This window comes from Ranitomeya variabilis, chromosome 6 (genome assembly GCF_051348905.1).
Source record: "Ranitomeya variabilis isolate aRanVar5 chromosome 6, aRanVar5.hap1, whole genome shotgun sequence".
Lineage (NCBI taxonomy): Eukaryota > Metazoa > Chordata > Amphibia > Anura > Dendrobatidae > Ranitomeya > Ranitomeya variabilis.
In genome coordinates this window covers 272,848,227-272,862,665 of record NC_135237.1, presented here as the reverse complement: position 1 = coordinate 272,862,665, position 14,439 = coordinate 272,848,227, and the positions used below count along the sequence as shown (strand labels likewise).

Here is a 14,439-nt window from a genome sequence, read left to right as displayed (position 1 = left end):
CAAAGTTAAAAAAGCTGCCAGTGCTAGCAGTTTCTCTCTCTTAAATGCCACAATCAAACTGACATCTGAAATTATAAATTTTTCCATACTTTGTATGACCCAAACATGATTGCGTATGTGTGTACGTATATATATATATATATATATATATATATATATATATATATATATATATACACACACACACACACACATATATACACACATCCATACATATACACTGCTCAAAATAAATAAAGGGAACACAAAGATCCCACATCCTAGATATCACTAAATGAAATATTCCAGTTCTAAATCTTTATTCATTAAATTCATTAAATAGTGGAATGTGTTGAGAACAATAAAACCTAAAAATTATCAACATAAATCACAGGTAATATCCCACTGAGGTCTGGAGTTGGAATGATGCTCAAAATCAAAGTGGAAAATTAAGTTACAGGCTGATCCAACTTCAGTGGAAATGCCTCAAGACAAGGAAATTATGCTCAGTAGTGTGTGTGGCGTCCACGTGCCTGTATGACCTCCCTACAACACTTGGGCATGCTCCTGATGAGGCGGCGGAAGGTCTCCTGGGGGGATCTCCTCCCAGACCTTGACTAAAGGTTTAGTCCTTGACTAAAGCATCCACCAACTCCTGGACAGTCTGTGGTGCAACGTCCCGTTGGTGGATGGTGCGAGACATGATGTCCCAGATGTGTTCCATCGGATTCAGGTCTGGGGAACGTGCGGGCCAGTCCCTGCAAGATGAAGGCATTGAAGATACGAACTGCTGACACACTCCAGCCACATGAGGTCTAGCATTGTCCTGCATTAGGAGGAACTCAGGGCCAACCACACCAGCATATGGTCTCACAAGGGGTCTGAGGATCTCATCTCAGTACCTAATGGCAGTCAGGCTACCTCTGGCGAGCACATGGAGGGCTGTGCGACCCTCCAAAGAAATGCAACCCACACCATTACTGACCCATTGCCAAACCAATCAGGCTGAAGGATGTTGCAGGCAGCAGATCTCTCTCCACTTGCAGTGCTCCCCCTGTTCCCACTTGCACAAAGGCTGAGGTAGCGGTCCTGCTGCTGGGTTGTTGTCCTCCTACGACCCCCTCCACGTCTCCTGGTAGCACCTTCAGCCTCTGGACACTACGCTGACAGACACAGCAAACCTTCTTGCCATAGCTCGCACTGATGTGCCATCCTGGATGAGCAGCACTACCTGAGCCACTTGTGTGGGTTGTAGAGTGTCTCATGCTACCACTTGTGTGAAAGCACAACCAACATTCAAAAGTGACCTAAACATCAGCCAGAAAGCATTGATACTGAGATGTGATCTGTGGTCCCCCCACCAACCAGCAGAACCACTCCTTTATTGAGTGTCTCTTGAGAATTGCCAATAATTTCCATGTGTCGTCTATTCCATTTGCACCACAGCATGTGAAATTGATTGTCAAACAGTGTTGCTTCCTAAGCGGACAGTTTGATTTCACAGAAATTTGATTTACCTGGAGTTATATTCTGTTTAAGTGTTCCCTTTATTTTGAGTATAATATATATATATATATATATATATATATATATATATATATATATATATATATACACACCGTATATACTCGAGTATAAGCCGACCCGAGTATAAGCCGACCCCCCTAATTTTGCCACAAAAAACTGGGAAAACTTATTGACTCGAGTATAAGCCTAGGGTGGAAAATGCAGCAGGTACCGGTGAATTTCAAAATTAAAAATAGATACTCCATACCGTTCATTATGGCCCCATAGATGCTCCACATAAAGCTGTGCCATATATACAATGCTCTGCACCGTTGCCCCATAGCTGTGCCATATATATAATGCTCTGCACCGTTGCCCCATAGCTGTGCCATATATATAATGCTCTGCACCGTTGCCCCATAGCTGTGCCATATAGTGCTCTGCACCGTTGCCCCATAGCTGTGCCATATAGTGCTCTGCACCGTCCATTATTGCCCCATAGCTGTGCCATATAGTGCTCTGCACCATTGCCCCATAGCTGTGCCATATAGTGCTCTGCACCATTGCCCCATAGCTGTGCCATATAGTGCTCTGCACCATTGCCCCATAGCTGTGCCATATAGTGCTCTGCACCATTGCCCCATAGCTGTGCCATATAGTGCTCTGCACCGTCCATTATTACCCCATAGCTGTGCCATATAGTGCTCTGCACCATTGCCCCATAGCTGTGCCATATAGTGCTCTGCACCGTCCATTATTGCCCCATAGCTGTGCCATATAGTGCTCTGCACCATTGCCCCATAGCTGTGCCATATAGTGCTCTGCACCATTGCCCCATAGCTGTGCCATATAGTGCTCTGCACCATTGCCCCATAGCTGTGCCATATAGTGCTCTGCACCATTGCCCCATAGCTGTGCCATATAGTGCTCTGCACCATTGCCCCATAGCTGTGCCATATAGTGCTCTGCACCGTCCATTATTACCCCATAGCTGTGCCATATAGTGCTCTGCACCATTGCCCCATAGCTGTGCCATATAGTGCTCTGCACCATTGCCCCATAGCTGTGCCATATAGTGCTCTGCACCATTGCCCCATAGCTGTGCCATATAGTGCTCTGCACCGTTGCCCCATAGCTGTGCCATATATATAGTGCTCTGCACCGTTGCCCCATAGCTGTGCCATATAGTGCTCTGCACCATTGCCCCATAGCTGTGCCATATAGTGCTCTGCACCATTGCCCCATAGCTGTGCCATATAGTGCTCTGCACCGTTGCCCCATAGCTGTGCCATATAGTGCTCTGCACCGTCCATTATTGCCCCATAGCTGTTGCTGCTGCTGCAATAAAAAAAACACAAAAAAACATACTCACCTGTCTTGCTTGCAGCTCTCGGCGCCATCTTCCCGGCGTCTCTGCACTGACTGATCAGGCAGAGGGCGGCGCGCACACTATATGCGTCATCGCGCCGTCTGCCTGAACAGTCAGACGCCGGGAAGATGGCGCGACGCCCGGCGTGTGGAACGAGGACAGGTGAATATGACATACTTACCTGCTCCCGGCGTCCCGCTCCTTCCCCCTGCCTGTCTTCGGTGCCGCAGCCTCTTTCTCTATCAGCGGTCACCGGCACCGCTTCATTAGAGAAATGAATAGGCGGCTCCGCCCCTATGGGAGGTGGAGCCGCCTATTCATTTCTCTAATGAGCGGTCCCACGTGACCACTCAGGGGAAGAGGCTGCGGCACCGAAGACTGTGTCAGGCAGGGGGAGCGCCAGGATCGCCGGGACTAGGTAAGTATATGACAGTGCTCACCCGCCGACCCCACCACCGATCATGACTCGAGTATAAGCCGAGAGGGGCACTTTCCGCCCAAAAATTTGGGCTGAAAATCTCAGCTTATACTCGAGTATATACGGTATATATATATATATATATATATATATATATATATATATATATATATATATATATATATATATATATATATATATATATATATATATATATATACACACGTGTGTGTGTGTATGCGTTTGTGTACACATACACAATCTTGTTTGGGTCATACAGAGTATGAAAACAAAGGTATGTGCCCTCAGGTTAGTATATGATGGTCCTAAAAGAGCACCTTCCTCTTACCTTCAAGTTTTGACACATTGAATCAGTGACCACCATTCCCTTTTTGCAGGAATGGCATCCTCAGGCATTGTAATGGTTTTCCCCAACCTCAAAATTATTATTTGCTAATATGAATAGTCAACATGAAGGAACCCAATGAATGTTGAGAGCTGGCATTGAAATACAGTAACACTGGATTATGTTCTAAAAATCTATGTTGCAAGTTTAAATGAAAAAGTGGAGATCACAGGGATGGCAAACTAAAGAAGTTTTCTTTAAAAAGATACAGATTGGAGTGCATAGATGCATCTAGTATAAATGCAGATATTTTAGCATTAAAAGTTGTCCCACTGCTTACTGGGTTTTTGGTGACAAAGTGCTATACAAGTGTATAGCAACACTTAATATTTTGCACTAGAATTCCTCATTCTTGTTAAATTAAATTGTGTATTTCTCTGTGTACAGTATACCAGTCACTAAGCTCTATATGTGGTTTATTTGTTCTAAGATTAGGCCCATAGATTCCACCAATTGCAAAACCAGTGAAATCCATGAAGAAATTTCTGCAATAAAAAAATCAATTTTTTTGCATCTATAGTTTAAAATAATTGACAATATAAACAAAATGCATTGTAGAAACCGTAACAGTATCAAATTCTTTATTATATGATAACAAATTACCATATATGACAACTTTAGGAAATTTAAAAGGGGCTATATAGATAAACTGAAAAACATCCCTCCCCCGCAAAACACCACACCAAGATTTTACAGCTGAAAAACAATGATGCATCTTTTCCCTCGCTCAATGTCTCTTGGAATAATTTTTCTCTCGTCTGCTGCAAATTCTAGACTTTTTTTTTTTTTTTTTTAAGAGCTGGATGATATATACTAAGAGCAAATGAAATGTTTCAATATATCGTATGACAAAGCAAGATATATTAAAAAAGCCCTAATTTTATTGCAACAAAAAAAAAAAAAGTTCTTTACCAAGAATCAAAGGAAAAAATATATACAGAAAAAACCCTTTTAAACAGTAATACTGGATAAAACTAAAGGTAAAAAATTGAGGAAGGGTAGGATCCAGTAACATGGCAATGACTTGATCTTTACACATTGTGGTACATTAGGGAACTAGTAGTTTTAATATATGATGCTCCTCTAAACAAAAGTTACAAGACACCAATTTTATTTAATAATATATATATATCACAATAGAACTATTCTCAGAATTGCCTCTATAGTCTTAACGGGAATCTGTCAGTAGGATCAACCCTCCTAAGCCGTCTATGTGGACATGTAGGTCATAGGGAGCTGAATAAAATGGTACCTTGATATCTGAAACGTACATTTTTCTTATATGTAAATGATCTCTTTCAGGCTATGGGCCGTGACCCTAATCTGTATGAGAATCAGCCTCCAGAAATTAATTTACATGAAGGGGACTTATCAGTCATGTAATGGCCGCTCTGTGATCTCACTGCAGAGCTGTGTGTGATTATACCTGACACATCTGCAGGTACCTTTCAACTTCCAGGTCACAGGCAGACAGAGCTGCAATATTGTGACTATACAGCAGAGCTGCATAAAAATAGTTTTGTAAGAAGGCAAAGTTAATTTCTCCTGTTCTGTGTGATCATATGCCTCACACTGGTAACTATCCCTTTTATTACAAATAAGCTCTGGAGGCAGATTACTCAGACAAGATCTACATCTAACCCATAGCCTGAAAGAGGTAATTCATATATAAGAAAAATGTGCATTTCTCTGGAATAAAAAAATGAAATAGCAGATATCAAAGTATCACTTTATTCAGCTTCTTATGAGCTACATGTCCATATAGATAGCTTAAGAGGGGCGATCCTACTGACAGATTAACTTTAAGCTATATATAACAACAAGTTTTACGCAACTGAGATTGAAAAAGGAAGATATGGCACATACTGCCAAATGCTCTCAAAGAATTATAATTAAACATTCAGTACAAAGGTACTAATAAGTAAGTTAACTCTTAAATAATATGTTTATCAAACTGTCATCAAGAAAAATTTGTTTGCTCTTGGATCAAGGTTTTTCACTTTTCATTGCTCCAGTCTTGCTCAGTGCTTCTGCAAATACTTCAAGATCCAGCTCTATAATGGAAGAAAAATAAAACAAACCCAAAATTAGAAAAATGTTGCATTTACTGTATTACTCCGTATGATTTCCTTACATGTTCAAAAGTGTGCATTACTGAACACCAAGTACCGCAATAAACTGATTTGCAAATAATAATTTCTGCAGTGAACAGAACCCATAGAATTCCTGAATAAGCACATGTGAACTTAAGCATTTTTTTTTTCTTTTTAAAGTGTAGAGTTGTTTACTAACTAAAAAGTAATGTTCTTAACTTTGTAAACTGACAACCAGTCTTATAAATGAGTGTCAATAGCAACGGTGGCTTCCTCAAACCCAACTGTCACAGCAATTTATCAAATAACTTTGGAGCTGTCAAGTATGGTGGCCTGTTAGGCCCTATTATAAGTAGGGCTTAATTAGGCCTCTTGTCAGTGAAACCCTAACAGGTCTAATGTACTGTAATGCAGGTATACACTATTTATAAGCATTAGACCAATGATTCAGTGTTTATTAAGTCACATTATGAGTCTAAGGCAGGGGTCACACTTGCAAGTGTGATGCGAGAAACTTGCGCGAGTCTCTCGCATCAATTCCCGGACACTGCCGCCAGCACTCGGGACCGGAGCGTGCAGCTGCATGTATTTCTATGAAAAAGATGTTCTGATTCTCTGGTTCAGCACAGTGAAATAGATATCCATACTCAAAGTAGTCTTAGATCTGATACCGCACGGTGAATGGATTAAAACAAAAAATTAAAGACTTGCTGTTTTTATTTTTCCATTCTGCCACACAAAATCGTAATCGAAAACAATAAAAAAAGAGAATTTGATGTACCTGAAAATGGTAACATTAAAAAGTCAACTCATCTTGAAAAGTATAGCCCTCATAACTTTTATTTTTAATTATAAGGACAGGTCTAAAAAAAGAAACACAATGAACTGGCCACACTCTTAACTCCTTCCTGACATACAGTTAATTCATATGTCGGGTTCCTGACTGATGCAGGCTCACACGCCGAACCCGCATCTTTCCTAGCAGATGATGGCTGAATTAGTCAGTCATCAGCTCTCTCTTAAAGCCACAGGTGGAGTAGAGCCCCCGCCCGCATCTGTTAACATGTTAAATGCCACCATTAATCCGACAGCAGCATTTAACACGAGTCGGCATCATAGTACGTCATTCCACATGATTGCGGATAGCCAATGAGTTGCTGAAGACCACTGTGCTTGTCATGACGATTCTCCTGTGAAAGCCAGCGTTTAGCTGGCATTCATAGGAAACTGATTTTTGCTAATGCACTGCTATGTATCATACAAGAAAAAGATGATTGCTGCTTCAAGTTTCCTAAGGGCACTTGGCAAATACAATATACTCGTAGAGTGAAAAAAGTATATACAAAAGTTCACCCCTTTTGACCAATTAAAAATAAAGCAGTTACACTCCCCCACACACATTTAGTATAGCTGAGTTAGTAAGTGTCAGATCTATCAAAATATAAGATTATTCTGATCAGTAAGCATTGAAACAAAAAAATAAAACACACACAAAAACCAGAATTCTGTTTATTTTGGCTGCTGCAACATTGCAATCAAATGCAACAGGAGGCAAAGAAAACATTGTATCTATTCCCAAAATGGTATCAGTAAAAAGACTCGGGGGACATAAAATAAGCAATTACACAGCCCCATATCCCGAAAATTGAAAATTTTATGTGGTGTTGGAAAATGGTGATTATTTACATACAAAGTTTTCAATTTATTTCACCACTTAAAAAAAAATAAAATAAAAAAAAAAACAGCTATGCATGTTTGGCATCTGCTTAAGATTAACCAAACCCCAAAACCATGGGTTAAGCCAAGAAATTGCAGACAGGAAATAGAATAATAATTATATTTATGTTTGGCATCTGGGTAAATCATACCGACCTGGAGAGTCAAATTGCCAGGTCAGTTTTACTGCATAATGTACATGGTAAATTAAAAAAAAAACCTAAAAAAGAAGTTGTGGAATTGCACTTGTTCTTGCAGTTTCAATGCCTTGGAATTTTTTTTACCCGCTTTCCAGTGCATCACATGATAAAAAAATAAATTAATAATGGTGTCATTCAAAACTACAACTTGTCCTGCAAAATCAAGGCCTCGCTTGGCTATCTGAACAGAAAAATTAGGCTGAATTCACACAATGCGGATTTAGTGCGGATCCGCAGCGGATTTTTCCGCGCAGAAACGCTGCAGATCTGCACAGTGATTTACAGTACAATGAAAATCAATAGCAAAAAAAAAAAAAAACGCTGTGCTAATGGTGCGGGAAAATCCGCATGAAAACCGCTGCGGAACAAAAGAAGTAGCATGCTGCTACTTTTGTGCGGAACTGCAGCGTTTCTAACCCCTTCCATAATAGAAATCTGCAGGGGTAAAAACCACATAAAATCCGCATCAAAACCGCATAAAATCTGCGGCAAATCCGCACCTGCGGTTTCTGCCAGATGTGGAAAATTCTGCACCCCAATCCGCAACGTGTGCACATAGCCTAAGGCTGTGTGCACACGTAGCATATTTTTCGCGTTTTTTCGCTATAAAAACGCTATAAAACCGCAAAAAAAACGCTAACATTAAGCATCCTATGTAATAGAATGCATTCCGCACTTTTTGTGCACATGCTGCATTTTTTTCCTGAGCGGAATCGCATTCCAGAAAAAAAGCAGCATGTTCATTAAAATTGCGGAATCGCGGCGATTCTGCACCCATAGGAGTGCATTGATCTGCTTACTTCCCGCACGGGGCTGTGCACACCATGCGGGAAGCAAGCAGATCATGTGCGGTTGGTACCCAGTGTGGAGGAGAGGAGACTCTCCTCCACGGACTGGGCACCATATAATTGGTAAAAAAATAAAAAGAATTAAAATAAAAAATAGCGATATACTCACCTTCGATGTCCCCCGCAGTCTTCCGGCCTCTCCGCTGCACGCTGCCGCTTCGGTTCCTATAGCTGCTGTGCGGTGAAGGACCTGCGATGACGTCGCGGTCTTGTGATTGGTCGCGAGACTGCATGTGACCGCTCACGCGACCAATCACAAGCCGCGACATCATCGCAGGCCCTTCACCGCACACCAGCTATAGGAATGGACGCCGCTGAGGTCTGCAGGTTAGTATAACCATTTTTTTTATTATTTTTAAACATTCTATCTTTTACTATTGATGCTGCATAGGCTGCATCTATAGTAAAAAGTTGGTCACACTTGTCAAACACTATGTTTGACAAGTGTGACCAACCTGTCAGTCAGTTTTCCAAGCGATGCTACAGATCGCTTGGAAAACTAGCATTCTGCAAGCTAATTATGCTTGGAAAACGCTAGTTTTCTGCGGGTATATGCATGCTAATTCTGCATGCGATATACCCGCGGCAGGAGGCGCAGAATTGCCGCGGAAATTTCCGCGGCAATTCTGCAACGTGTGAACTTAGCCTTAAAGTTACGGCTCTTGGATGAAGGGGAGGAAAAAAAACAGAACAAAAACAGAAAATAGCCTGGTCAAAGGGATGAAACAGTTTTCATCCCTTTGACCAGAGACAGTGAAATCTTGCTAATATGGAAAAAAATTACCCAGAATAACCAGTGCTCATAATGAAGTTAAATCTCACCCGGTCCTGTGGTCAGACAAAGGACAGCATTGTTTATGAGAGGGCAGGAGCCAACTGGGTATATACCTTCTGCCTAGTCTTACTGTATTAACCCCTTCACCTTTGGGCCACTTTCTGTTCCCCTTCTTCCCAGAGCCATAACTTTATTTTTCTTTCAATATGGGTGTGTGAGGGTATATTTTATTTTACACTTTTTACCTGCTGCAATAGACTCCTTAGAAGGCTAGAAGCTGCAATTTTCTGATCGCTTGTGCTACACCTAGCAGGGCATCAGCCCTGCTATGTTTAGCAGAAATGTTCATCTACTATGAATGCCGGCCATGGGGCGACGCTCATAGCAGATCGGCAATGAGAACCATGGGGGTCTCCTGCAGACCCCCCCAGTTGTCACGCCAACCAATCGGCGCCCCGCAATCATGTGATACGGGCGCCAATGGGCAGAGTTCGTGACACCTTCAGCACAATCATGTTAAACGCCGCTGTCAGATTGACAGTGGCATTTAAAATGTTAACAGTTGCGGGTGGATCACAATTCCACCTGCGGCTGTTCAGGGAAAATGATAGTTGATCAAATCAGCTGACTATGTACCGAAAAAGATGCGGACTCCGCGACGTAGCCAGCATCAAAGGGGAAGACACGACATATGAAGGGGTTAACGTTGACGTTACGGGCAGGATCTGCAGCACAAGTGTGTCATTGACTACATAAATCTCCTAGTTTACCCCTATTGCTTAATCCCTCCCCAAAAAGTAAGGGCCATCACATGTCAGTTTTAAATTGTAGGAGTTTAATCATGGTTTTCCTATGGTTTTCCTATGAAACAATGCTCACCGCACAACTAGATTGAGTAATGGAGTTTGTAAAATGGGGTGACAAGTTTGGAGTGTTCTGCTGTTTTGGCACTTACAATCTATTCCAATATTTGAGAGAAATTGCACAACAAATTGTGCTTTTTATTCTGTTTCCCTTGTGAGTATGAAACATTTGGGGTTAAATATTTTAGAAGAAAAAATAAGTAATATTCTAAAGTTTTAATTCCACTTTGTGTAAGATTCTGAAGAATTAAATTCATGAATGCAGTTTTGAATACTTTGAGGTGTGCAGTAGTTAAAGGGCCACTGTCACCCCCTCCAGCTGTTATAAACTAAAAGAGCCACCTTGTGCAGCAGTAATGCTGCATTCTAACAAGGTGGCTCTTTTAGTTTTAGGTTCAAGTATACCCCAAATAAAGCGTTTTTATACTTAGCCACAATTCCTGTCTCTAGCCAGGTAGGCGGGTCCTCACTCCCCAGCTTGACCAGCTCCTCTGCCGTCACTCACATCTTCCTGCGCTTTCGGCGCCGCCCCCTCAGCGCTGTTATCTTTCAAAACCCGCGCCTGCGCTGTGTACTGGTGTCCTGCGCAGACGCAGTAAGCTCAGAATATTCCGTGTAATGGCTGATACCAGAGAACAAAAGACATCCACAGAAAACCAGGATGGATCTGCTGCACAGCAAATAGCTGTAGGACCTGCGATTATGTCACTGCCATGTGATTAGGGCAGTCACATGGCAGTGACATAATCGCAGGTCCTACAGCTATTTGCTGTGCAGCAGATCCATCCTGGTTTTCTGTGGATGTCTTTTGTTCTCTGGTATCAGCCATTACACGGAATATTCTGAGCTTACTGCGTCTGCGCAGGACACCAGTACATAGCACAGGCGCGGGTTTTGAAAGATAACAGCGCTGAGGGGGTGGCGCCGAAAGCGCAGGAAGATGTGAGTGACGGCAGAGGAGCTGGCCAAGCTGGGGAGTGAGGACCCGCCTCCCTGGCTAGAGACCGGAATTGTGGCTAAGTATAAAAACGCTTTATTTGGGGTATACTTGAACCTAAAACTAAAAGAGCCACCTTGTTAGAATGCAGCATTACTGCTGCACAAGGTGGCTCTTTTAGTTTATAACGGCTGGATGGGGGCGACAGTGGCCCTTTAAAGGGAACCTGTCACCCCCCAGGCATTTGTAACTAAAAGAGCCACCTTGTGCAGCACTAATGCTGCATTCTGACAAGGTGGCTCTTTCAGTTATGCTCCCTGCACACGCTGAAATTAACGTTTATAAAATGTGCCCCCTCATACCGTGAAATCGTCCCAGGGCGGGTCTTTCCCCCCCTAATCAGACGCAGCACAGCCGTCACTCTGGGCCTCTGCACGCCGCCTCCTCTTGCTTCATTAGCGTTCCCGGCTGTTTTTTTTTTCCAGGCATGCGCAGTTGCGCTACCCTTCGAACTTACAGGCGCCAGGGACGCTAATGAAACAAGAGGCGGCGGCGGCGCCCGGCTCGCACAGGCCCGGAGTGACGGCTGTGCTGCTTCTGCTTAGGTGGTAAAGACCCGCCCCCGGACGATTTCACGGTATGAGGGAGCACATTTTATAAGTGTTTATTGCAGCATGTGCAGGGAGCATAACAAAGAGCCACCTTGTCAGAATGCAGCATTAGTGCTGCAAAAGGTGGCTCTTTTAGTTACAAACGCCTGAGGGGGGTGACAGGTTCCCTTTAAAATAAGGTATTGAATGGGGAGTTTTGACATACAAGCCCCTCAAGTTCACTTGAAAAGTGAAGTTGTCCCACCCGCTTACTCGCCCTCAAAAATAGGTTTTGTAAAATAAGCATGAAAACTTTTTTAAATCTTTAAAGAAGGTTCGTCAGGTTTTTGCTAGGCAATGAAGAGCAGCATAATGTGGGGGCAGACAGCCTAATTCCACCAATCTGTAACTTACTAGGCCGTTTGCTATAAATTCATTAAAATTTGTATAACGTTTTATCAGCAGGTGATGATCACTACTTGACTAGCTGTCTGGTGCATCCTAAACCTGCCGTTTTCTCTCATTGCACGGTGTACACAGACAGCTGACTATCAGTCATATGGGTGAGGTCATACAAAGATCGGCTTTCTGAGCTCTGCAGCAGACAAATCGTGATTTTGACCAAACAGCTGCATGTAGTAAACTAAATGAGAAATCGTTGGAATCTGCTCCTATATTATGCAGCTCTTAGATGAGGAAAAAAACTGGTGACCGAATGTCTTTAAAGGGAATCTGTCACCTCATTTTTCACTAAAGCTGCGTGCGGCCACCATCATTAGGAGCTTATCTACAGCATGCATTAATGCTTTAGATAAGCGCCCCCCCCCCCCCCGATGTATCCTGGAAGATAAGAAAAACAAGTTTGAGTATACTCACTCAGGGGCGGTCCGGTGCGGTCTGTGTCCCAAGTCCAGGGCCTCCCATCTTCATGCGATGACGTCCTCTTCCTCGCTTCTGTTGTGGCTCCTGCGCAGGCATAATTCTCTGCCCTGCTGAAGGCTTATCCAAGTACTGCAGTGAGCAGGCATTGGGAAAGCTCAGAGGCCCAGCGCCTGCACACTGCAGTACTTTACTCTGCCCTCAACAGGGTAAATCAGTACTCCTGCGCAGGAGCCACGACACGAAGCAAGGAGGATGACTACATCATATGAAGATGGGAGGCACCAGACCCGGACCTGCGACGCTCATCGGACCAGGACCGCAGCGGGACCGCCCCTGGGCGAGTATAATCTAACTTGTTTTTCTCATCTTTCAGGTTACAGATAAGCCCCTAATGGCGGTGGCAGCAGCTTATTTTCGAAAAATGAGGTGACAGATTCCCTTTAAGCTTTTTAAAAAAGACTAACAAAAAAAAATAATTTGGAAAACTGCTAAGTTTATGAAATCTTTGGCAAGCTTTTAAAGGAGTTAAACTATTTTAATTAAATTATGGTCGCCCGGGTTCATTTTATCTTGGTACTCAATTTCAACAAGTCAGTTTTTCATGTATAAGTGGTATCCGTTTTCACGATTAACAGTTGTACCTACGATAGTCTATGGGGTAGTTCACATGTCCGATTTTTTTTCCTCAGACTGAGTGGTCCATACAAAAATCACTGAGACATGTCCGATATTGATAAGTGTGTCGACACAATCAGCAATGCAAGTTTATAGGCCCGTAAAAAAAAAAAAAAAAATGACAGCATTCAGATGCCATCTCTTTTTTTCAGTGACGAATATAGAAGGTGTAAAAACTATTTTCCCCTCAGTGAAAAAAAAATAAAAATGATGAAACTGTGACCAAACTTTGAAGACACTGATTTTCATCACTGAAGAAATGGTCCGTTTTTCCTCAAAGTAAAAAAAAATTGACATGTGAATGAGGGAGAAGTATGGAGAAGGGGGAAGAGCACACTCTCCTAGTACTTACCCGGGTGAAGTGTCACTTGATGCGCTGCTGATGGAAACTAACAAACAGATGGTTTGCTTGAAATCTTAATTTCAACAGGTTTACAAAGTCAACGCGTTTCGAGGTCAACGCAGGACCTCCATCAGGACAAAAACCTAGTGAAAACTTGTAGGAAACGACCATTTTATATGCGGTCTTTGAAAAACTCACCAAACGGCACATAATGTCAAAGTTCGTCATACTATAAAATCATACAAAAAGAGTACAAAATCCAGTCCATAAAAAAAACAAAAACACAGGACAATTTACAGGAATACCGAAAAACAAAGAGTAAACTAAACCTTGGCGTCCCAAACTAAAAAATATATATAAGGGTTCATATGTGAGGGAAAACCTCAGATAGGGATTTGAACAGGTATGTATTTCATCTGCAGAATGACTAGGTATAAGGTCCATGCTCGTGAGCCACTGAAATTATACTTTAAATGAGTAATAGTTAAGACCATACAGGAAAGTGTATGGGAGAAAAAAAAAAAAAAAAAAAAAAGCAGCCCTAGGCTTATTCTCTCAGCACATGTCTAAATATTAAAAAGAAAAGTATATATTTTATACAGATAATAAAACTGATGCAAAAAAAATTAAGACTGATTAAAAAGCCTCTAAAAATAAAAACGCAAAACGTCACGAAGAAGTGACCTCATTGTAATTCCTAAAACTGGAATCTTCAAGTTACCGAATGTGCAATAGGTAATAAATGGGGGGGGGGGAATCAGCTACCAGACAATGAGAAGCTAAGCACTTGTCCTCGCTTACCATTGGCTGTGATGACAGATGTGTTCCAGACAGTGTCT

The 14,439-nt window shown here is 42.3% G+C and overlaps 1 protein-coding gene across 9 annotated transcripts in view; it reads right to left on the bottom strand.

The window, feature by feature from the left end:
• Window positions 1-4,226: 4,226 nt before the first annotated feature.
• Window positions 4,227-14,439, bottom strand: part of LOC143782314 (uncharacterized) — a 231,213-nt gene continuing 221,000 nt past the window's right edge. For all 9 annotated transcript variants that reach the window (XM_077269647.1, XM_077269649.1, XM_077269648.1 and 6 more), the window contains one exon: window positions 4,227-5,732. In XM_077269647.1, the coding sequence (XP_077125762.1) occupies window positions 5,665-5,732 (68 nt within the window). In that variant the 3' untranslated portion in view covers window positions 4,227-5,664. The remainder of the gene's footprint in view (window positions 5,733-14,439) is intronic.